At 37.8% G+C, this 24,904-nt stretch overlaps 4 protein-coding genes across 7 annotated transcripts; 3 read left to right on the top strand and 1 right to left on the bottom strand.

Moving 5' to 3' along the window:
• Positions 1–2,028: 2,028 nt before the first annotated feature.
• On the top strand, positions 2,029–10,621 carry LOC136415695 (glutamine--fructose-6-phosphate aminotransferase [isomerizing] 2-like). 4 transcript variants are annotated; one of them, XM_066400406.1, is made up of 14 exons: positions 2,029–2,247; positions 4,209–4,316; positions 4,463–4,552; positions 5,096–5,204; positions 5,262–5,466; positions 5,522–5,663; positions 7,261–7,284; positions 7,681–7,698; positions 8,245–8,396; positions 8,447–8,665; positions 8,722–8,944; positions 8,997–9,241; positions 9,293–9,448; positions 9,503–10,621. In XM_066400406.1, exons 1-14 carry the CDS (start codon positions 2,241–2,243, stop codon positions 9,875–9,877), a joined length of 2,073 nt encoding a protein of 690 aa, XP_066256503.1. In that variant the 5' UTR covers positions 2,029–2,240; the 3' UTR covers positions 9,878–10,621. The 4 variants fall into 4 exon arrangements, with proteins under 4 accessions (XP_066256503.1, XP_066256505.1, XP_066256504.1 ...); XM_066400408.1 differs by lacking the exon at positions 7,261–7,284; XM_066400407.1 differs by lacking the exon at positions 7,681–7,698.
• A 176-nt stretch (positions 10,622–10,797) lies between these two features.
• On the top strand, positions 10,798–12,988 carry Adat1 (Adenosine deaminase, tRNA-specific 1). Its single transcript, XM_066400410.1, has 2 exons — positions 10,798–11,769; positions 11,824–12,988. The coding sequence occupies exons 1-2, from the start codon at positions 11,205–11,207 to the stop codon at positions 12,423–12,425; spliced, it is 1,167 nt and encodes a 388-aa protein (XP_066256507.1). The 5' UTR covers positions 10,798–11,204; the 3' UTR covers positions 12,426–12,988.
• Positions 12,414–14,094, bottom strand: eIF1A (eukaryotic translation initiation factor 1A). Its single transcript, XM_066400411.1, has 3 exons — positions 13,940–14,094; positions 13,424–13,611; positions 12,414–13,143 (listed from the first exon to the last, which is right to left on the bottom strand). Exons 1-3 carry the CDS (start codon positions 13,953–13,955, stop codon positions 12,901–12,903), a joined length of 447 nt encoding a protein of 148 aa, XP_066256508.1. The 5' UTR covers positions 13,956–14,094; the 3' UTR covers positions 12,414–12,900.
• Positions 14,095–14,586: 492 nt separating this feature from the next.
• On the top strand, positions 14,587–20,865 carry Sirt1 (Sirtuin 1). The gene is made up of 4 exons (XM_066399907.1): positions 14,587–14,759; positions 17,062–17,361; positions 17,420–18,338; positions 18,395–20,865. The coding sequence occupies exons 1-4, from the start codon at positions 14,609–14,611 to the stop codon at positions 19,065–19,067; spliced, it is 2,043 nt and encodes a 680-aa protein (XP_066256004.1). The 5' UTR covers positions 14,587–14,608; the 3' UTR covers positions 19,068–20,865.
• Positions 20,866–24,904: the final 4,039 nt, after the last annotated feature.

Genomic DNA, 24,904 nt, shown 5'->3' with positions numbered 1-24,904 from the left:
TTATCGAAAGGGGAGTCTGAGGTTTTTCGAGAACGGTATTAAATTCGTCACGTCAATTATTCATATACAAACATAATAAAGATAGAGCTACTATCAACCTTAACATTTTATCTCTGGTCTGTTAAAAACTTAACAATTTTGACGACTGAATAATACATGTGAGCTTATAAGTTCTGTTATCAACAATACCTAAGCATCACGTCGCTATCCTGCAGCGGCATCTCTTTCTTCATCAAATTATCAAGAATTCGTAATTTTCATTAGCATGTAACTTTTGTGGAAAACTAATTAAATTGTAGAACCAGAAGTTATTTTGTAAAGCGATTTACGTAGGGTTATGGAGCGCAATAAGAGCAACGAGATGTTTTTGAGACCATTACCCCCTCGCGTTCCCGAGATATCGGCGTACCAGGTTTGAAAAGTGGTAAAAAAGAACACCTCCCCTCTTGGAAATTAAAGATACATCCTATTATTACAGGATATGATTATAATATTCTTTCTGTTTATTGTTTAATAAGATTGTTCACAAACAGAGCAAATATTATAAAATACCCGATTTATTATACTTTCTTTATTTTAATAAGACACCTTTTTCTAACATCTCTTGTTCATCATTTACTAGGCTCCGATTTTGAAACATCGTCGGAAAACATATTCTTACCCTCTCCTTGCTACCAACGGCGACGTGAATTAACCTGATATATCCATATTCGCGCGTTTATTATAATTAGTACACATATGGGAAGAAGGACCAGACAAAGTTAGTATTATTTCGCTCTATTAAAACTTAACACTTTGAGAGTTGCCTAATGATTGTGATTTAATAAGTAACAACCATAAATACCATGTAGCGATGCTACAGGGAAAAATTTTCCTTCACCAAATTGTCCAGAATTTTTTATTTTAATTAATAACACGTTTCTAGCTGATGCAACTATTTCAACATTTGCAATAAATATATAAACATAATTCTACGTTTCGATGGACTTGAAGGTTTTTTTATCATTTATTTTTATATTGGCCATTATAAAAAACTTAATTAGGAATGAACTTCTATTAGTACCCTCTACTCCCATAGATATTCTACCAATCACCTGGGATAGCACCATATTATTATCTTAATTTCTTGTGTTTGTTAGCGTTGGTGTCTTTAATTCACATTATGTAGGTTGAAACTATCCGTTTCCCTAAGTTTCCTTTCAATACTCGCGAATATTTGATAGATGAAAAATTTATTAAAGTGTTGAATCCTTTTAATTTTCCTAATTTTAAACGGGACTTAAAACCTTTAATTCGACTGTTCATCCACTATAAATAAAATCAACAATATCTATTCGTGCCTATTACAAATATTGCGAAAACTCCATCCATAATAACCCGACTTTATTGGGAATTTCTAATATTGGGAAATGTTTTTCCCACTTGATAATTTTAAAACAAAATCATTGTATCTTTTCATAACTAAAGAGCTAGATTAGGATGAGATTTCATACGTATGAATTATTCGTTCGGATAAGTTTTTAATGCAATGTGGGTGTACATATCACATTCACATAGTAAGTAGAAATGTACCTAATGCTTAACCACTATGGGTGGTCATCAGTAAACAGCGTGACTCGTTTTGAGCTTATTGAGTTTAAAAGCGAAGAAAAATGCTAATAAACTTATGTTACTTATTCTTTATTGCTTTTATTATATATTGTATATATTTTTATTATATTTAATTTCTTGTATATATCACATTCATTGCCTCTGTCCCATTCATTTATTGGCCTATAGAGACCCAACACGAGATCGGTATTACAAAAAAAATTCCCAATTTTTCAAAATTATGAATCAATTAAAGCTGTTAATTAATAAAGCTTCACCCTGTATATGAACAATCTCCCACCAAAGGTTGTTGCTTGCGCAATGTTGCCAAATTTCCCTCTCTGTATTAAGTGATTTCATAGTTTTCCTTCCAAAAAAATATATTTATGATTACAGAATTTCACTATTAACTTAGATTACATCAGGCATACAACAAAATACCACTGACAATGTTAATCCAGTTAATTGACGGATTTATATTATCATTTCTTTATCTCCCCATACTTATGGGCAAACCACCACCATCGCACGCAGACATGGCCGAGTGACGTTTCGTATATAAGGACTGGAATTTAAAAATCGTTTTTCAGTCCGCGAAATCTTGTTTCCGTATCTACATGAATGTGATTTGATTCTGTGCTTTATCAACAATGTGTGGTAAGTGTTGAATACCCAAAAGCCGTGGCCGAAAACCTTAAACTCGTTATTGTTGTAATACGACATAACCTCATTTTCGCTCCCCCCTCTCCCTGTTGCCGTTGTGAGCTGGAGTGCCACCCTGGCAAAGCAGCTGCACAAGAGGGCAATTTTGAGGGGTTCCAGAGTAGAGTTTTCCTCCCCCCATGATACCTCTAGCAATTACCTAAAATCTTTTAGGACTGTCACCCTGTTCAGACTTCATGCATATTCGAATATCCAGATTAGAGCTGTGCAGGCGAGCTATAACATAGGGCTCAGGATTTTAATATTTTCAGTTGTGTAATAGACAGGTTTGTAATACAACCAGAGGCTGTAAGTTATTGAAAAACGAATTGTGGGCACAGCTTGCAAAAGTGAAAGTTGAATAGATTTCAGGCTAAAAATAGATAATTAAAAACAAAAAAGGCTCAAGAGGAGGCCCCGCATGACGTGCTGTGCGTTGAAGTTGTGGCTTTAAAAGCAGTAGTTGTAGCTACATTTATTTCTCTCTCATGAGTCAAGTGATATGGTTGGCAATCTATACAATCAAAGGATTAATTTCAAGAATAACGTCACAAATTTCCCCGTACATTTGAAGGTTTTTAAATTGTGTTAATTTTGGTTGTTTAATCTTTGAAAAACAATTGTTGCCTGAAAACTGAGATTATCATTATCACCTTAAAAATCTATTTCTGAGCTTCTTGAGAAAAGGAGGAATAGCAGCAAAATTTACGTAGATGTAGTAGAATAGTTCTTAACACCGTACAAAACGTCTTTAAGATGGTAGTCTAGAATTTCTGTACATAATCTCGTGTATGACGAATTTAAGTGGCATCAATTTCCCCAATCCTAGAGATGAATAGGAACAATTTACTTAATATATAAAGAGGAAGTGATTTTTTAATTACTCGTCAGCCCTGTCACTCACAATAGCTGACGTTATCTACTACTACTAAGTCCAATCAATCACCATGTACATCCAGTTTTATCTAAAAAATTAAGGAATTTTCCAAAATGTACAGGACGTTTAGAGTTTTAATTGACCATATTCGAAAGCTTAGCTTAAAAATCAATTTTGTATTTAAGCACTTCTGGATTCTTATCATAAATGCGACTGGCCATTAGCTAATTGCGCTACAATCGAAAATTGATAGCTGTGAAAGTACAGAAACAAAATCAGCCTGAACACGACCAGTTGGCCCTGAATTCGCAACAAGGAAATTGCATGCTTGCCGTTTTCTGTGCTGCAAGAAGCTTTGGGGAGTGCCATAAATCCGCCTAAGAACTCAAGTTCCTCAGCAGTAAGTTGGCCGTTGGCAGTCAAATTTGGGTGAAACGGCCTCAAACCTCAAGGGTATCGAGTAGCGGCTCAACTGCATTGCTGTTGATGGCCGTAGACCATCTTCCGCGGAACCACTTTCTATTTAGCAGTGCTTCCTACATGCTTGTTCTATGCGTTGCGTTGACCTTTGGGAGAATTGGATTTGTTCAGGATTTTGAGAATTGAGAATGAGGACCCTCGGTATTAAATTATATAGTTGCCGCATCACGGTGTTCTTCGGCTCTTCTTGTGATATGCGTGGAGTAATATGTTTCAGTTGGGTTACCCACTTTCGCTTTCAGCTTGAACTATTGGTTATTTAATATGCGATGGCCTTGGCATTATGGGAGAGTTTCTTTGGTACCATGGCACCGTTGCCAAGGAAGCATTTGCCCCTTAAGAAAGCGAACGCCAATAATCCCATCGTTTGATAGATTGCGAACTTTAAACCTCCCAATAAACCTATTAAAAACGACATTAAAAAAATGTATCGTTTTATAATGCCTGCAAAACCGTCGAAACATAAAGGATTAATCTGTATTACTCGCTAATGAATTGACCGAAATGCCCCCGATTCCGCCATGCGGTGTAAAATCCTTTGAATGTGATGCTTTTGCAGGAATATTTGCATACCTGAACTACCTCACCCCGAAGAAGAGGTCAGAGATACTGGAACTATTGGTCAATGGACTCAAGCGCTTGGAATACCGCGGCTATGACTCTGCAGGTAAGTTTCCACCGGGCGGTCAAAAATCCGCCTTTGCTTGGATTTATCTCGGGTCATTAGGCGAAAACTTCTGCGTCAAGGCCTGTGCAGTCGTTAACTTTCGTTAAGTGTTTTATGGAATTTTGATGGCTCTCCTCTGGTTTTAGGCGTTGCCGTCGACTCTGCCAACAAGCAGGACATCACGCTGATCAAAAAAACGGGAAAGGTCGCTGTCTTAGAGGAAGCAATCAAGGCGGGTGAGTGGCCCATGAAACTATCGATTTTCGAGGTTTAATCAGTTTCTTTTGTCGCCGATTGCGTTATTGCGATATTAGAATAAAAGCGTGTCCAAAGCATAGAAGCAGGTCGTCATTCAAATCGTGACAGATGTGTCACAAAAACAGTCGAGTTTTACTCATAGGGTACCTAAATCGAAAAGCGGCAACAGCGCGCCTATCATTTGTTTTAATAATTGTTTAAAGTTAAGTTCGATAGCAGAACAGTTGGGGTGTGAGCGAGTGTGCGGCACGTCACGTTTTTAGAAATTTTGAGGCTCGAGCTCGACTTGTCACAGGACATTTCAATTTATTTCAGTCAGATACGAATTCCTCTGCGACACTTTGCATAGCAGTATTGCCTGTGTAACTGTTAATAAGGAAATGTGACTAGATTATTTGAGTATCGAACAACCTTAAAATTCGTCATTTTAAGCACGTTTTGGTTGCGGCAGGTCTCTAAACAAAGAGCAATTCTTGAAGATTTTTTGAAAATTCTTAGCTCTCATTTCATTGAAATCACAGCCAGCAACCAGTTAGAAGTCGGCGCCTGCCTTGAGACCCACTGCGGCATTGCCCACACCCGCTGGGCAACTCACGGAGTGCCCAGTGAAGTCAACTGCCATCCCCACAGGTACTTTCTCTATTCCTTGTTCTGTACAGTGCAAGAAAACCTACTGTAACTCTACAGATCAGACGACCACAATAGCTTTGTCGTGATCCACAATGGCATCATCACCAACTACAAGGAAGTCAAGTACTTCCTCGAGCAAAAGGGGTACCATTTCGAGAGTGAAACTGACACTGAGATCATCGCTAAGCTGATTTTCCACTTCTACAAGAAGCACCCTAATTTCTCCTTCAGGGAGTTGGTAGAGAATGTCGTGCAGCAACTGGTAAATTGAGATTTTTGAAGTTTTTTTCCTAGCGGTGGTCGTTTTGTTTGGTTAGGAAGGAGCTTTCGCTCTGTGCTTTAAGTCCAAACACTTTCCGGGGGAGTGTGTGGCCACCAGGAGGGGTTCCCCTCTTTTGGTCGGCATCAAGACTAAGACCAGACTGGCCACTGACCACATTCCCATTCTCTATGGCAAAGGTGAGAAGTTTGTTTAATTATTCTATATTTTGTTTATTTTGTTGATGTTATTTAGTATTTTGATGACAAGGTGGATATGTACAAAAGCAGTAGTTAGAAGAAAAGTGGAGGTAGATTTTGTTTATACGTAGTTTGAGGGTCGTTCATAAGGTCATGCATGATAATTATATTTGAACTAAAATCGGAGCATTTCGTGGATTAATCTAGGTAGAATTCCATTCTCGTTAATTGTAGAAAACAGTAAAAAAAGTCGCATAACAATTTGAAGTAGTTTTTGGTTACTTAACGTAGCTTTAAAGCTTAGAATTTGGCTTAAATTTGAAGCTGCAAAATCACATGAATTTACAAAAATTCCCACAATTGTGGAAAATCTCTTTCATTCTCTTTAAAGTTTTATAAGATTTGTGATGAAGCAGGAAACGGCAACACCGTGTTGGGCATGCGTTTCAGGACGGGTGTTAGCTGACTTTAACAAAAATTTTTTGTATATTATGGAGAAGGTAGCAATGTTGCCAAATCGCATTTAAAGTTCAAGACTTTGGTTTTCCAAAGAATGCTAGATGGTCGATTAGTTTTTTGAGAGCCCTCGAAGATTTTTTTTGATCATTTATTTCCAGAACAAATTGATCTGTTTGCGTCGATTCTCCATAATAAAGCTCGTTTCTTAGCCATTTTTTGACTTTACTTATCGCATGGGTGCAAGAAAATTCCTTGCTTCAAACACGTAATGACGCATATCAGTTTCATTTAAATCATAAAACTGCAGCCTTCTAACTGCGTGTCCTACTTAAATGCGCTCCCTATTTCTATCTCTTAAACAGTTAAAGTTGCACAGTCGCTCGAATATTGGGGAAAGAGTTGCCATGTTTGGAGGCTCATGACCGCAAACGACTTTGCCAAATTGCTTTTGGTACAAAACACAACACCAGAAAGTTTTGACAATAAAAAACTAAGTAAATAAATTCAAAAATCGCAAGTAAGTTTTCGAAATATTTTGCGCTGGAGATTTTGTGTAGTTTAGCATTTTTACCAAAATCTCGGAAAGCAAAATTAATTTGGCAACGATGTTGACAGGATATATCATTTAACCGATTTGGTAACCATGACTGTTTTGGGAGATGACGATTGTAGGCGCATCTAAATAGGACACCCTGTATATATTTGGATCATAACGTACCACTTCACAGTAAATATTTGCATTATATCTACTAATAGAATAACATGATATGTAGCTTTTACTAATCCTTTGACTGTTTGTTTATTTATTAATTAAATTTTTGTTTTGTTATTAAGATTTAATGGGCGGACTGAATTTGCGCTGATACTTATGGAATCCCCTGAGTTTTCTCAAAGGATTCGCGCGTCTTCAGTGTTATTTTATCGACATTGACACACAATACAAGATCGCATTTGCGCTTCAAATTTCACTTAAAACGTGCAATTTACTGGGGGTCCTATGCAGACCTCTTTTTCGCCCTTTAAGTACTCTTTAGTCTGCCTGTTAAAGCTCAACAAAACTATGTTTATTTATTTAATTAACAATATGTTTGTTGTTTTGGTACTTTGTTCTCCTTCTCTGGTCTGTTATGGGAAATAGAGGAACCTCAACACTCACACCAAGGTAGATATGTTTTCCACTAATATTTTTATTTTGTCTCCTCCTTCCTTAACTTATTTATTCATTTGTGACAACGTTTATTTTTGTTCTCATTCCAAAAGTCAAAAACATGTGTCACCTAATTCGTTCTTCACTCTTTTCAAAAATAATATGTTTTTGACGAGAAGGGCGCTTTATCTTATCTGAAGTTCCGTGCAAGGCAATTTAGTCGGCATGTCGAGCTACAAAGGAGCGAGATAACGCGTCCAGGTTTATACTAATTTTTGCAAATATTCGGGGCAAAAATGCCTTGATTATCTGCGATTCTACACCTTCCATTTTGCCCATGCCATTGTCTAGTATTTTAATCTTTTGTTATTTTTTCCTTTTTTATTTTCCCTGGGACTTTCTTGCGACCAGACGCAGAACACGATCCAGGTAGTTACCTTTGAAGTTACTTTCACCGCTTTCCAATTGGTCTGATTATTTTTTGGAGTGCAGCAAAGTAATTAATTTATAATTATAAATAGTAAAATTCAACGATAAATTTAAGAATAAAAATGGTCAGACCGTACATTTCTGTTACCAAAGGTTCGCTTCTTTAACTTCCGCTGCTTCACACTTATTAGGTCTTTAATAACTCGGTGGCGGTCATTTAACACTCTTAACGTATTCCGTCCTAATCTCCAGAGGTAAGTAATACTTAACTATCTCTTGGAGTCCAGTGGTCTGCCACAGTCTCTTTCAATGACTATTGGCAGCCTTGGATGACCCTTAAAACATGCGCAGAACCGCTTTATCTGCAACATGCTCTTATTAACTTGTAATGGATAGTTTAAGGCCGTTTTCAAAGCAAGTAAATGCATCAATAATCTACGATTAAATTCAGCTCTCATTAAACCCTCAACACCTTAAACTATTCATTAACGGTGGGGGATAATCGCCCTCTCGCCCCTTCTCTGCTCACTTACAAGCTCTTTCTAGACCACCGCCCTCACGGTCGTGCCGAGATCCCCTCCCTGCCCCGGACTGGGTCCACTGAGTTCGAGCCCCTGGAAGACAAGCAAGTGGAGTACTTCTTCGCCTCAGACGCGTCAGCTATAATCGAACACACCAACCGAGTTATTTATTTTGAGGTGAGATTTACCTCGGGATTTTGAAACGATCATGCCATATATCTCTTTAGGATGACGACATTGCGGCGGTACGAAACGGAATACTCAGCATCCATCGCATGAGACGTGGAGGCGCTGATGACCCTAATCGTAGGGAAATCATCACGGTGAAAATGGAGCTGCAGCAAATCATGAAGGGCAACTACGAGTATTTCATGCAGAAGGAGATTTTTGAGCAGCCAGAGTCTGTAGTCAACACTATGAGAGGGCGTGTCAATTTCCAGACTAAGGTTCGTGTGACTCCAGTATCGAAACCCTAATGGTGGATTTTTCCCTTTGTAATTAGACAGTCGTGTTGGGCGGGATTAAAGAGCACATTCCAGAGATTAAGAGGTGCAGGAGACTGATGCTCATTGGTTGCGGTACTTCATACCACAGCGCTATCGCCACTCGCCAGCTTTTGGAGGAACTAACGGAACTGCCTGTTATGGTCGAGTTGGCCAGTGATTTCTTGGATAGAACTACGCCTGTGTTCAGGGATGACGTGTGCTTTTTTATTTCACAATCAGGTAAGTAGCAACATTCGTTGTCATCCAAAATAATTTTTTTATATTTCTTCAGGAGAGACTGCAGATACTCTGATGGCGTTACGCTACTGTAAGCAACGTGGAGCTCTTATAGTGGGCATCACCAATACAGTGGGCAGCTCAATCTGCCGAGAATCGCACTGTGGGGTGCACATCAACGCAGGCCCGGAAATCGGTGTCGCCTCCACCAAAGCCTATACCAGTCAATTTATATCTTTGGTCATGTTCGCTTTGGTCATGAGCGAGGATCGACTCAGCTTGAAGAGACGAAGGGAAGAGGTAAGAAATATTTATGTTTTTGTCCACTCAGATTCTAAGGCGTTTCTAAAGATCATCGAGGGATTGACCAATCTGCAAGAGCAAATCCGGCAAGTACTCAAATTGGACGAAAGAGTCAAGGCTTTAGCCGAGGAACTCTATGACAAGAAGTCTTTGCTGATAATGGGGCGAGGGTTCAACTACGCCACCTGCCTTGAAGGAGCCTTGGTAAGCACAAACACCACACATATAAACACACTAATAAATCACATTAATCCTCAGAAAGTTAAGGAGTTGACTTACATGCACAGCGAGGGAATTATGGCCGGCGAGCTCAAGCACGGCCCTCTCGCTCTTGTAGACACTCACATGCCTGTCATAATGATTGTGATGCGCGACCCTGTATACAACAAATGCATGAACGCATTGCAGCAAGTGAAATCACGCGACGGAAATCCGATTTTGATATGTGAGCAGGGCGATAAAGAGACGATGGAATTGGCCCAGCAACATTTAGAAGTGCCCAAAACGGTCGACTGCCTGCAGGGCATTTTAACTGTCATTCCAATGCAGCTCCTATCATTCCACATTGCCGTTAGGAGGGGATGTAACGTAGACTGTCCAAGAAATTTGGCGAAGAGTGTTACTACAGAATAACACGCGCAAAATTATATGTGAGATTCAGTTTATTCCAGTATAAACAAAAGTATTATTCTGTTTGGGTACATTTGGATCATATCTCTCAAATTTTCAGTCTTGTTTCATATACAGTATGTATAAAGCTAACTGAGCCAATTTCGAGAAAAGGACGCATAGAGTGATTTCTCTTTCACATCATATAATGCGAAATACGAAGGGAAAGGCAACAGCACGTGTAAAACTATTTTTATATTTCGAAAATTAAATTACTGTAAGAAAAAAATACATTTTTTATGAATTTTGACGAATTTCGATGTGAGCTATTCAGTGAATCTGCACAGCCTGCCCTATATATTGATACCTAAGTACTAAACAAGCCTGATCTTGCTGATTAAGCCGTCCCCCTCCATATTTCGCATCATATGATGTGGGAAAGAAAAATCTCTCTGTGTCCTTTTCTCGAAATTGCCCTTACAAGTACTGTATATTCTTGAGATTTTCTTTTTAGTAAGATATTGATCTCAGAAAACTTAATTGAATATTGTTTTACATTCTTTAGGAATAGTCATGAAATGCATTTTATTTGTATGTTTTTATGCCTTTGCAGGTACGTGCAATATTAGTATAATAAGCTCATATTAGTCAAAATTTTACTTGAAAGAAGATATTGTTTGTATTTTTTGATAAAAAAATTATTAATATGTTATTTCTTATCTTGTAAAATTCTATTTAAACCCAAAATATATATTATTTTATTAATAAGTATATGAGTTTTCTCAAGGAGGGGTTATTTTTTTGTAATATTCTAATAAAAAAAATGTTTTGGTATGCCATATACGTGTTGCGTGGTACTCACGGCCTTCGTAAAATGTAACGGTACTTCAGCATTCTCCATTTCACTCGATCTAAAGCTAATAAGTGAGAAGAAAGAAGAGATGTATGTCGTGGATCGGATCATTTGTGTGGAAACTCCATTCGTGCCATCATAATCCAGTGGCCCAAGTAATTTCTTGTTATATCACCATTAATATTCAAATCTGCAAACCAATTAATAACAAATCCTCAAACCAGAAATGCTTAGCAAGCATTATTAATCAACAAAGTTCTGGAAATGTAATTATACTACGCTTAAAACGGATAAAATTCGATAATACTTGTTTAATGTGGCAATATTTATATGTTTGTCCTTGTTTCTCCCATATTAGTCTCTTGCACAAAAGAAGAACACGAGATTCAAGATGCATAACCTTACTTTCTTATTAGTATAATTTGTGTGTTAATCACCGTTACTTTCAAATCGTTTTAGAGCCACCAAAAGCTTAAGTTACACAAAACAACCATTCTTATGCATCTTCAAATAGCACAGCTTTCCCTAGATCTATTTAAAACTCTGCCGAAAACCGGAAAACCTAAAGAAACTGAATGGACAGTTTTGTCCAGTATTGTAAAACAGAAGGATTATCAGTTGGAAGTTGTAGCCTTAGGCACCGGGTCAAAGTGCATTGGAAGATCAAAGTTGTGTCCTCGGGGTACTGTGATAAATGACAGCCATGCGGAAGTAATATGCAGACGAGCTTTTGTATGTTATCTGTACTCAGAACTAAAGCCAGAATCATCAATTTTTAATTTTAATAAAGAAAAAAAGCAGTATGCCTTAAAGTCAAATGTGGTGTTTCATTTTTTTACCACTCATGTGCCTTGTGGAGATGCTGCAATATTTCCTAAACAAGCAGTGGAGGATATTGGGAAGGCTCTGCCTCTTGAAAATCAAAGTGATTGCACTCCACCCAAGAGGAGAAGAGTAGATGATATATATCGCACAGGGGCTAAGTGCCTTGATGGAAAAATACAAGATTCAAAAGTAGATGGGGCTGATTATCATGTTCTTGGTTTGGTGAGAACAAAGCCAGGTAAATTTCAATTTTATAATTTTGCTAATCTCTTCTATCAGTCCAAAATTACAGGTAGGGGCGATCCTACAGCCTCAGTGTCCTGTAGTGATAAATTAGCAAAATGGTGTCACCTTGGCATTCAAGGTTCTTTATTAATGATCTTTCTGGAAAAGCCCATATATTTGTCGACATTCACCATTTTGAGTGCAGCTTCTTTTTGTAAAGAAGCACTTGACCGGGCTATGTTTTCAAGACTGAATGATGTTTCATTGACTGACCCATTCTCCCAACATTTGCTAGAAGTATATGTGGTAAATTGTGAATTTGATTACATGAAAAGCAAGGAAAAAAGCGCTTGTCCTTCAAGCCTGTCTTGGTATTTAAGTAGAGAGGTGTTGAGTAATTTAGAGGTGGTGGTTATGGGAAGGAAACAAGGGGCTACAAAGAAACAGCTGATATCAGGGAAGATTGCATTGAGGATTTGTAAAGCAGAGATTTTCAGGGGTTTTGCTAAGAAGTGTGAAGAATTAAATTTGAACCTATTAGGGGAGAAAATGACCTACAGTGTGGCAAAGGGTTTATGTAAAATTTATAAGGAAAATCGGGATATTTTAATGGAGAAGTTTGGAACTTGGACTAGGAAAGATCCCAAATTGTTTGAATTCACTTTTTGAACATTTTATTTTGTTTTTGGAGGAAAAAATATAAAAGATAAACCAAATGTTTTATACAAATCAACCGAATATGTGTAAACAAATTAATAGTCCCAAAATTTTAATAAATAGTCTCAGGTAACAATACTTTCCATTTGATGAAACCACCTTTAATAAGGACCTGTTAATCCCTTGGAGTGAGCTAATCCATATGCAAAAAAAAGTCATTGGAGCAATAATTTATTTCATGGTTAATTTCTAGTCACATGGGAGAAGATCCGGCATGGAAATTAGAGTGTCAAACTAATTGCCTAAAAACACCTACTCCTCTACTTCACTCTAAGTCCACAGTTCTTCCCTCACGTTACCCCAATTAAGGGCAAATATTTTAATAAAACTATTTCTATGTTTGGGTTTACAAGGGCCATTACTTTTAATGATCTTTGTAAACACAAATGAAAAATAAACTGTATACTTAAACTTTTGATGGTTTAGATCAGATACCATCTACAGGATCAGCATCGTCCCCTGAGCTCACATCATCACCAAATTCAATATCTTCATCCAGATCATTCTCAACAAAAGTAACATAATCACTAATCTTAACTGATTCTGGGAACTCTCCATATGTTTTCAAATTACGTGCCTCATCTGGGGTATATTTCAGAATAACGTCTGCTTTGGCATCTTGGTAATCTCGCAAACCTATTAAGATGATGTCACCTTGGTTGATCCATACCTGAAAAATCTCTGTTTTTGGGTGTGGGCGTGTGTGTGATATTTAATGAGACAAATGCAGTCCTCTTTGGAAAGGGTGGCTGCAACCAGATCAATTTATTAAAAGTAAGTGCTGTAAGTATTATAAGGACAATCACGACAAGAATAATTTCAATACTGAATTAATAGTGAACTTGGCAAAATTAACCACATTTCCAATGAAAACATGTACACTTCTTCCAGCACTAAAATGCCCCTGATTTTTCTTGCATTGCTGGGTTACCATGCTTTCTCCGAAATACCTTCTTTCGCAGTTTTCCTCGAATGTGACACAGACGCTTGACACCATCGAAACACATGGCTTCCAGCCTTCCATTGCCAAGCATTTTTGTGACTTGTGCATATTCTTGACCATCTTCTTTGAATATCAATTCTCGCTTCTCTGTTTCATTCTCATTCTTTCCCCTTCTGCGGTTTTTACCTCCTTTTCCTAAAATTCGTATTAAGAAAACGCTTTGTTAGCTGGTTCAATTGACTATTTTGGTTATAAGTTGGAAGGGTATCAAAAGGCAAATTTAAGTGAGTAGGTTATGAGGAATGGAGGTGAAGGAAATATCAGTCTTATCCTTGAAAAACGTGAGACTTATGCTGTGATTCATAAAGAAACTCCTAAAACCAGGACAAATAGGAGTTTTAGTGGAATTTTAACTGAAATATTGAACTGTGACAAAACATGGTGGTCCTACGTCGTCCTTGTGTAAAAACCAGGCCATTTCCTCAATTGAACACCAACAACTATTGCAATGGAAAACACATACCCTTATTCTTCGGCATTTTATGTAGTTTTGTACAGGAACTTCAAATTTCACAAGTTTTCCTCAATTTTTCAGATAATTTTTGCGCACAACTTTTACATGTGTCACGGCGACAGCACTTGACGAAACTGGTGGAGGAAGACGGAAGAAAAGAAGAAACAAAGTAAGTGAGGTTATTTATTTCTCATGCCTTTGCAGTCTACGAAATTAGCCCCACGAATATATGTCTCTCTTTTTGTTAGCTAGAAAATTCCTATTTCTCTCTCTTTCTTGCCGAATTTCGTCGTAGTCCAAAGACAGTGCAATTCGTCTCCGCGAGGGTGCGCTTGCCAACGTTACCTTCTTCCGGCTGCCAATGTTGCCGCTGCCAGCAAAATTTTCCAATTTATAGCAGATTTCTGTGTCGGCAGCAATATTGGTTTAAAACTTCATGGAATTAATTGAACCTAAATCATGTGGGTAGGATGGTCGGCCTTTTACACTCGACTGTTCTCAGTCGATCCTGGTACTGTCCCTTAAGCTAAATGCGATCACAAGGATTGTAGTTTTATAAACCGCAACAGGCAGCTGTAGCCGCAGCAATTGAACAAATCTGATAGCAGACTTTGGGAACATGCCGCGGCAACACTGTGGCCGCCTTCCGCCTTCAACAGCTTTTTATTCGTGTCAAAGATGGATTCCAATCCTGACGTGCAAGATTACGAATCGTGTGCGAAAAGATTAAAAATCGACCATGGTGAGTCCGATGACGGTGATTTGTGCAAGAATCAAGGATTATCTCGAATTATCGCATCAAATAAGGGCTCCGCCGACATCGTAGAAGGTAAAAATCCTTAAATATGTTTTGATTGTTTAGGCGATTTGTTCGATCCAACATGGCGTCGGCCAAACAAAAGCGAAGCCATTTTGAAGGCGTGGTGCCTTTCGATATTAAAGTAAAATTCATTTTCGAAAGATGTTTTCCCTCGATTGGCGTCAATTTCCATCACTTTGATTTTTTATGGTTTAGGATAAATTAATAAATATCACTTTTTCAATTTTCGAGATTTTTATTTTTCCTATTGTGAAACTGTTCAAGGACATGTGCGTGAGTCATCTGTCCGTAGTAGTAACGAGGAGATATGATTTTAGTACGTTTGTTTCGTCGACGGCAGTCCGACGTGATTCAGTTTAAATTTTCGATTTGACGTTTACATCAAAATTATTGACATTTGTGTTGGAATGTTCATTTTTTTCTATTACAAAATTTAAAAAAATTATGAGGGGGAAGGTTCCTATTATTTATTTTAATTTCCACTGGAATAAAGATAATTATTCCCTGATTTCATAAACTTTTATTATTTGCATTTGTTTGACTGTGTTTTTCCATTAACTTTGAGTTACATGACAGATTTCAGAAGAACTTCAGTATATCAGAAAAGCGTGAGGCCAGGATTGCGTAAATTAGCGCCAAATTTACATATTTACCTCATTTTACTTCTTTATCTTGTAAACAATGTAGACTATGAGAAAGATTACTGTTAAGCTATTTTTCTTGTCTTTGCATATTGATAGGGCAACACTATTTCACTTTTTAAAGAAGTATTTCACCGAATTACCTTTTGCATGCTCAAGGAATAGATTGCCGATGAAATTCTTGTGCACCAAAATACCTCTAAACACCTTGCAACAACTTGAGTGTGTGTGAAGACCAAAACACCTCAGTAATCTACCCCTTGGTGTGCACCAAAGTACCTCTACCATCTACCCCTTAGGGAAATCCCTTTTGTTCAGATTATAAGTCCTTAAGCTAGGCAGTTGGAGGTTACTGATATCTACTCAAGTATGAGCCAAAATTATTAATGTAAACCTCTAAGGGGTAAGATGGGCCTCAATAAGCCTTAACTAATCATTCTAATAGCCTGTGACCAAGAATCAGCCCCAACAGCAGTGGTGTAATAGCAAACATGCTGAGGAGGTTGAGAGTGACCAGCTCTCGTTGCGCCCATAATTGCGGCTGGTTCACCAATATTTGATAAGGTGTAGTAAATAAATCAGTCATAGCACTTAGCAGTATAACCCTTTCAGAAGCAGACTGCGTTGACCAAAGGTTTAACTTATGCCACAACCGCGAGCTCTCTTCTGGTGGAAAATGTAATTTTTGCTTGCTCATTTACATGAACTTTAGCTAAGCCACACCCAAGCTTAAGGGTGCAATTTTGAATGTGGAAATGTCAATTTAAACCCCCGCGTAGACTCGCCTTCTGACCCTACAGTGCACATGGAAGTTAGTTAGGGCTTAAAAGTTAATAGCATGTGTGATATGGCCCTAACTGTTAGAGTTGATGAGCAATTTGAGGTTACTGGTTATTACCTAATGTGTTTTGCTTACCTTTCTGTGCTAGCGCGAAGAAAAGTGGCTTAACCGCATGAATTTACAAGCCTAAAATAGCGCTTTACCGTACCTATGCTTAAGTAAAAGGTTTTAACTTGCGCAAATCACAGTAGCAGATGTTAGGTCAATTCGAAAGATTGAGGAAGGGGCGGGGGCTGTCAATGTCAAAACATCTGTAGGTATTTGACATTGACATGTATGAGGTAAACCTTCTCACCACAGGTGTTCTTGTTAAGGCCTTACCGCACGATTATTTTTTTGTTAATATTTAATTAAATTTGTCATACCTTACTGTAACTGCAATCAGCGTGCGGTAAAATGTCACATTACCACACCACCACAAATTCTTACTAAAAAAGGTCAATCTTTAGCCCTTGTATAAGTCACCAAATTCTCTCCTCACTTACTTTTATAACAATCACAAATTCACTAAGATTTTTGGATATAGATTTGAATTACCTATAGGAGCTTATCTCCACTTTATCAGCCCGTGTGAGTCTATAATTAGGATCAGGCATGATGTCAATGCTAAGAGTAAATAAAGTGTTCCCAATACTTTAATTCTCAATGAAAACAATATAGCTTTAATAAGGGTTAGTTTTCACCCTTCTAGATAGGAGATAATCCCAATGAAATAGTAATTTTGGAATTATTAATTACTAATTTTGGCCCAAAGTCGCTCTACCGACCCTGAATATGAAGTGCCAAATCACCCTGTATAAAACTAAGACATAATGAACTTTTGTTGTAGGCAGCAGTTCTGGACACGAAGCCTCCACCGTGGAGTCCACCCATTCATCACCACCTCATACTGATTCCTGCGACGTTCCGGAGACGGCATCAAATTTCTTCGACGCTGACAATGACCAGTTGGACACGTTACAAGAGGAGGACGATGACGACAATGCTTCCACAGTGAGCCACCTCAGTGAATTGAGTGGCATCTCAAACTTGAGTGGTCAGGACTGGAAGCCAATGGCAGGAAGTGTGGTATGGATACAGCAGCAGATGCAGAAGGGAATCAATCCCAGGATAATTTTGACTGAATTAGGTAAGTTTTAGTTCTCGCAACCAGAGCTTGGCAATGACTGTTCGCTTTTTTTTTTTAGGAGTAGATCTGGAGCAGATTCCTCCCTATGTTGATGACTTGACCCTGTGGAAAATCATCATAAACATCCTGGCGGAACCACCGAAAAGAAACAAGTTGAGGCATGTTAATACTCTGGATGACGTAGTACGGTTGCTGAGGGGGGCCCAGAAGGTGATAGTACTCACTGGAGCTGGAGTCTCAGTCTCTTGTGGGATTCCCGATTTCCGCTCGCGGGATGGCATTTATTCTCGTTTGGCGGTGGAATTTCCAGACCTACCAAATCCCCAAGCGATGTTCGACATAAACTACTTCACCCAAGACCCCAGACCATTCTTCAAGTTTGCCAAAGATATTTACCCAGGGAAATTCAAACCGAGCCCTTGTCATCGCTTTATAAAGCTGTTGGAGAAGCAGCAGAAACTGCTGCGAAACTACACTCAGAACATCGACACTTTGGAAAAAGAGGCAGACATTGAGAGGGTGATTGAGTGTCATGGTTCCTTCGCCACGGCCACCTGTACCAAGTGCGAGCACAAAGTCAGCGCTGACAAAATTCGGGAGTTGGTGCTCTCACAGAAAATCCCCTTGTGCGAGGTGTGTCACGGAGAGCGAAGCTCCATCGCCACCGACGATTTTGGGAGCGAAGCTATGCAGTACAAGGATTTAGTGTTGTCGGGAATAATGAAGCCGGATATAGTGTTCTTTGGGGAGGGTCTGCCTGATACTTTCCACGAAGCAATGGCAGCGGACAAGTCAGAATGCGACCTTTTGGTGGTTATCGGGAGCTCGTTGAAGGTGCGCCCGGTGGCGCTCATTCCGAGCTCGTTGTCAGCTCATGTACCCCAGATTCTGATTAACAGGGAACCGCTGTCACATTGCCATTTTGACGTGGAACTGTTAGGCGATTGCGATGTCATCATTAATCACCTTTGTAAACTGTAAGCAGTACCGTTCACTTCATTCTCCTATCATTTGTAAATCAACTTTTTTCCAGCTTGGGCCAAAACTGGGAAGAAGCGATCTACACCTCCCAAGAACTCACTGAAACCTCAGAACTGCTCCCTTGTGCCGAACCCGAACCGTTCGATATCAGCAAATGGCGGGACAATTCCAGTTCCCTCATGGGGTTGGGCTGCACAGAAGAGACCGTCACCATCTCAGATGTGGTACAGGTTCACTCTTGTACCTGTGAATCAAAAGTGGTAAGCAGTCCTGGATCATCGAGGCACGAATGCACGTGTATAGCGGAGAGCAAATCGCACAAAGAAAGACACATCAGCATAGACTCGGCTCGAGACTCTGGCATTGGGGACAACTCGAATTTCACAGACCCCGAGACAGAGAACAGCAAAGAAGCGCAAAACAGCAACGCTTTCAGCATCGAATCCGCTTCGGGCAGCTTCCAGAGGTCAGCGCAGCGAGGACAAAACATGAGGAAGCAGTCTTCTGATAGCGGTTTCGAAGGGAAAAGGGACACGATGAAGGGCTTCTGGCAGCCGAAAGTGAAGAAGAGTCTAGCGCAGAGGTTGCCCCCAAACACTTTCCACCTGTTGCCGCCGAGTCGGTATGTTTTTCCAGGGGCGGAGGTATACTACGACCCGGAGGAGAAGTCCTCTTGTCTGGACGAAAACAGTAGTTCGGATGATGGTATGTCCGAGTGTTGTTAGATTCTAAGGGACTTAGGTTTAATTGTTGTTGTTATTTCTTTTGTACAATATTAAATTTTTTACTTTGGAGGATGGTTCCTGGGGTGCGCTTCTTGAGGGTGAGTGATGTACAGTCAGTATTAGATATTGTGACGGTGTGATTTTTCTTTTTTGTAATAAGGGTTTGATCCTCTCGGAAACATTTTTTTCCTCTGTTGAAACTTGGCTATGGGGGTCTGACACACAGTATTAGACCAACTGCCTCTGTCTCGTCTTTACTGCTGTGTGCCCCGTAGAGCGGCGGCGCAACAGTCTTCTATCTCTCTCTTACGCAGAGAGCTGCATTTTCCTTCCAACTCATACACGACCAATAGCGAGCAAGTTCAGTAATGCTTCTGCCTGTCTTCTGCGTTGTTATTGGTATAGGGTGAACCAAAGAAACTTGCGCTTTTCTATGATTAAATAGTTAGTTGCTTTGGACAATCTGTGCTGAATTGTGCGTTTTAATATGTTTTCGTGCAGGATCTATGGCCGATGTTTCCTCGACGGATCGTTCTTTTTTGCGTAAATGTGTGGGTGAATGGACATTAAGAAAATGAGATTTTTCCGTAAGTTTAGGTACGTTAAGAATCCAAACCACGCGTAATTGACTTAACAAGTTTGGAATTTAAGATGATCTCCATTTATACTGTGTAATTTTTACGTAATATGTTATATTTATTATTATACGTGCTACAGTGAAATTGGTCAATTTCCAAAGAATAAACTCAGAGTAGCTATAGTATGTTTCCCTGATAGACACGATCATAACAAAGTCGCAGCAAAATTATTGAACAGGACCGCACGTACGCTCTCTTAAGATGTAATAAAAGACGATTTGAGCTTACTGCTAAAATAATTTAATAAATTAAAAGTCGAAATATGTGAGGATGTCAGCAAATCGCAAACAGCAATAAATAACAATTAATAACATGTTTATAGGTACTTGCAAAAACAGCGAAAATTAAACTGATTGCAACTCTAGAACGTCACCTGTAAGTATGGACCAATCATGGCCTGGCCGCGTGGGGGGTGACTTGTCTATTGTTATTTTGATCGTGGCTATCTTGAAAATAAATAGACTATAGGTGCGCTTCTGCCCCCTACTTTCTTACTTAAAAAGGTGCAATATGAGTAATATCACAGCAAAGAAATTGCTTCCTAATCGTTTTTCCGTACTACATGACCCGTTTTAGCCACTCAGCTCTTGTTTTATACTCCCAACATATGATAGCATAATGATGTTAATAAAGATGTCAATTATTAAACGTTTTTAAGGTATAGTAAATAACATATTTTCCTATACTGTAAAGTGGTTTTGCGCGCATCCCTCGGATCCTCCGGATCGAGCGATGTCTGCGAAGAAACGACGAGTTTTCCATGTGAATATTACGCTGTATTGTCTTATGATAGTTAACTTACTCCGTATATAGGATATCTTATAGTTTGTAGTGGAACACGTTCTTGTTATTTATTTTCTAAGGTGATCATATCACGTTTTGTTTTTGCCTTTCGGCAAGATTTGGCCCGGAAACGCTGCATTTAGGTATTTCTTCATTCGTCGAAAACGTTTTCTTCTGTTGAATCGCATTATTCCTGTCTCGTTATTTATTTTTCGTCATGCGAAATTCCCAAATTAATCGATATTACGATAGAATAGACGACTTCATTATAGAGTTTTATTTTTTATTAATATGGTTTTTCTATTTAATTTATATTTGTGTGTACATAATTCAAGTTTACGGTATTAAAGCAATAAAATTATTGGTTCTTCTTTAAACATGTGTTTCATTCCCTCGGCAAACCTCAATAGCAGTTCGAGGCATAAGAAATAAATCGCCACTCGAGTTGCGTTGCAGCCGCAGTTATGCAAATTTCAAGTGGGATTTATTTGTGAGAAAACGGATCTTTAATAATTGCTCCGTTGCTATAACAAATTGCATGAGTAGTGGGTGGGCTGTTATACCCCACACCACAAAATATCACGTTTACCAACTCAAATTTTCTAAATCCCCAGGTACCTAGCTAGCCCCAGACACCGCCAAAAACCCACCGCACTAATCTTTTCGTCTCACCCAATCCACTGGAAACATTTTTAAGCAAAGGCACCAAAATTCTTTTCAAATCCCCAGGTACCTACCTGGGGAAAATTACAGAAATTTGTTTCGAAATTTTTGTTTATTTCCCCAAAAAAGTTACTTTGCACATGACGAGTTGAAAGAAGACGTTTAAGTGCATCTTTTCTTTTTAAAACATATTTAATTTTCTTAAAAAAGTTTTTATTATTTAATAAAACGACGAGATCATAATTTACAACGGTGGGCTTGATGTGTCAGAAGACACGCCCAAGTCTTCTTGATCACTGCAAGAATATAAAAGAATTTTTAATTGTAATATACAGTTTAGCTCAGAACCAATAAAAGTTCAAAACATTTTAACAACTATTATATTATAATTATAGTTCATATTTTACCTGTCGGCTCGAATACGTCTCCTAAAAGAATTTTTTGACTGTGGATTTCCAAATGTTATGTCCACATGCAATCCATTAAATAATTCCAATCTTATGGTGGTAACATTAACATTAGCTACGTTTTCTAACATTGCGAAAGGAATCGACAAATCCAATCCAATCCGGTTTGGAGGCCCCGGCGAAATTATAATTACGCTTTCTTGTGTTGAGATGTTTGCTTCATAAGCACCCTCATCCATGTAATTTATTAGAACTGTGCATTGTGTCATCTTAATACGATTTTTAATCATTTTATAGTTTGTTTTTTTTTGTAGCAAAAAGTGGAATAACATAACCTTTAATTCAATGTTTAATGACCTTGAATGAACAAAAACAGTTTTCTTCGCAGCAGAGCTTCATAACTTCTTTCATAGATGGCTCGCGCTCTTTTAATTTTTATAGATTCTTTATATATTTTTTATTCTTTTTATTTTAAAAATATCCAGCTATGTATTTTTAAAATAACTTCTTCATAGGTAAATTAACTATGAATACAAGTTTTAAAATTTTTTTATCTCCCTTTTATTGTACATACTTTATGTTTAGTTACATACAAACACGTTTGTGATTTGGTTTTTAAATTTTTCATTTCTTCCTCAACTTTTACATTTAGCATTGAAACAGGATGTACATTTTTATATTCAGCTCCACTCACATCTTGAGAATATTTTGAAAACATTTGTTTACTCATATTGTTATTTATTTATGTAAAGACATTTTAAATATAGTTTTTTAAGAGATATTTAGATCTTTTAAAAAATAATATTTATTATATTAAATAATAGTAATATTATTATAATTAAATTTTATGGATTACAAATAAAGCTTGATAAAATAAAAAACTTGAGAAGAAGAAATGCAAATGTGCCGTTCGAATTTGATGACGAAAATAATTGTTTGGACAAAGCCATATTTAAAATAATGGTTATTTTAAGAAAAATGATTAATAACATCATAAAAGTTGTAAAGCAAAAAACTAATTTCCAAAAAGGTGATTTAATGAATATAATAGTTTTGAATGATGACTTTTTAGCGCCTATATCAACAGGCTACCAGAAGAAACCTAATGCTGGAATGTTATTGGACTTTATAGAAAACATTTTATCGTTCAAAGTGTGAATATAAACAAAACTACTTTTCATATTCCCAGAGGACAGGGACCGAAGAAAATAAATGGATATTCAAAAATTATAAATTTAGCGGAAGATAAGAGAGCAAAAAAAGTATTACGCAAATTAAGAACGACAATTTATGTTGTCCAATGACTATAATAACAGCTCTTACTTATCACAAGACAATATAATTAATATTGGACTGTAAAAAGTTAAGCGCAAAGTGAGGCCGTTTTCAAACACAGGAGCAAAGCGCCCTAGGATGCAAAGCATCCGTATCGCCTAGTTTAGGTTCGTTAATGGGTGCAATGCTATACAGCAATATGGCAAAAGAAGAATTTGCTAGAGAATATTTAAGCTATGATATGATACCATACAATGAAACTATTAGAATCGATAAAATTAGGGTATTAAATTGTAATTGTTTGAATAAGCAGGCAATGGGAAAAATTCGATATGAGATTTCGTTAACAAAGTCCTGAATTGTTTCCTCCGTGCACAAATCCGATACATGAATATGAAGATGACGAACAAGTATCACCAACAGTAATAGTCAGTAGGAACAAAAAATACCGAACTGATCAACGATTATGGTTTCCGTTATCTGATATAGCTACGGATATTACGATTAAACAGGGCAGAACGGGTAAGATGCTTTCGCCCATTGAATTGTTTATTGACAAAAATGATAAACGGGTTTTACCTTTATTAGATTTGGCTGCGATACTTAGACAACTTGAATTACTTGAAAGTAAACAAAGTAAATTAAGTATGTTGCGGCGTAAGAACTAAATAATGCAGCCTTCCTCGTTCTACATGGATGCGAAGCCTCCTAATAGGGTTCTTCGAACCCGTAAGTATAACGTTTTCGCTATTTTTTTAAGTATTTTCTTACTTTAAAAAATCCTAAAGACTCCTGATGTTATTTTCATTTTTAAAAACCATTAACAACAAAATTGACCGTAAAAAAACGATATTAAGCTAATAATTATTTGATTATTGTAACCTTTTAACTTGTGTGAGTCAGTGTTTCGCTGTATTGCATTAATTAGTTATACCTTCCTCTCTGCATTTTTCTAGACTTGAGACTGGTTGCATTAAAAGGTATTAAATGTACAGGCACAAAGCGCCTTATTAGGCGCCGTATACCTGCCATATAATTAAAAAAAGATTTGTAAATTTAGTCACTTGATTCCATACTTCGCACATTTTCCATTAAATTTACATTGTCTAATTCTTGTTCTAATACATGTAACTTTTTCACTTGCTCTTTAATCCAAAGTTTAGTTTTTTTAACACTTTCTTTAAGTTTCCCTTGTTTATTCGAAACTGTGCAATTTTTAAACCAATTGAAGTGTTTTCACTTTCATTAAATAACGAATCTAAAAATAGAGACACACGTTCACTGCCATTACTACTCGTTTCGTTGTGTCCTTTACGAATGCAAAAACAATAATGAAATAATTCGTAACACTTTTAATGCAACCAAGACCTATTTCATTAACATAAAAACCGAACAAAACCGAGACAGCCAAACGGGACACATTTCTGTCCCTGCCGTCTAAAATACACTGTGCAAGTGCTGATCAAAGTCCACGACGGTGGACAGCATTTTGTGGCACCAATTTGAGAAGCATGTGAACGAAGGTACACGAAGCAAAACTGTCCCCCACCCAAGGTCGAATCGGGTTTGCAAAATGAAATTCGTTTATAAGTTTTCGATTTCAATTGCGAACCGCAGAATAAAACCGGAACGTTTTTTTCTCGTGAATTTTCGGTCCTGCATAGGTTCGCGCTTGGCGTTAGATTTGGTTACATTCAGTTGCCTACTTTAGAGCAATAATTTCCTAACAAAAAGATGCACCTAAACGTCTTCCTCCAACTCGTCATATGTTGTGCAAAGTAACTTTTTTGGGGAAATAAAAAACAAAAAATTCGGAATAAATTTCTATAATTTTCCCCAGGTAGGTACCTGAGGATTTGAGAAGGTTTTTGATGCCTTTTTTTCCAGTGGCTTGGGTGAGACGAAAAGATTAGTGCGGTGGGTTTTTGGCGGTGATTGGGGGCTAGGTAGGTACCTGGGGATTTAGAACACTTGAGTTGGGAAATGTGGTATTTTGGGGTGTGGGGTATAACAGCCCACCTACTACTTGCATAAATATACCTTATATACTGATGAAGTAAACATGATTTTT

The sequence above is a fragment of the Euwallacea similis genome, chromosome 20, assembly GCF_039881205.1.
Source record: "Euwallacea similis isolate ESF13 chromosome 20, ESF131.1, whole genome shotgun sequence".
Classification (NCBI taxonomy): domain Eukaryota; kingdom Metazoa; phylum Arthropoda; class Insecta; order Coleoptera; family Curculionidae; genus Euwallacea; species Euwallacea similis.
The sequence above is the reverse complement of the archived record's forward strand: the minus strand, read 5'-3'. Positions and strand labels throughout refer to the sequence as shown.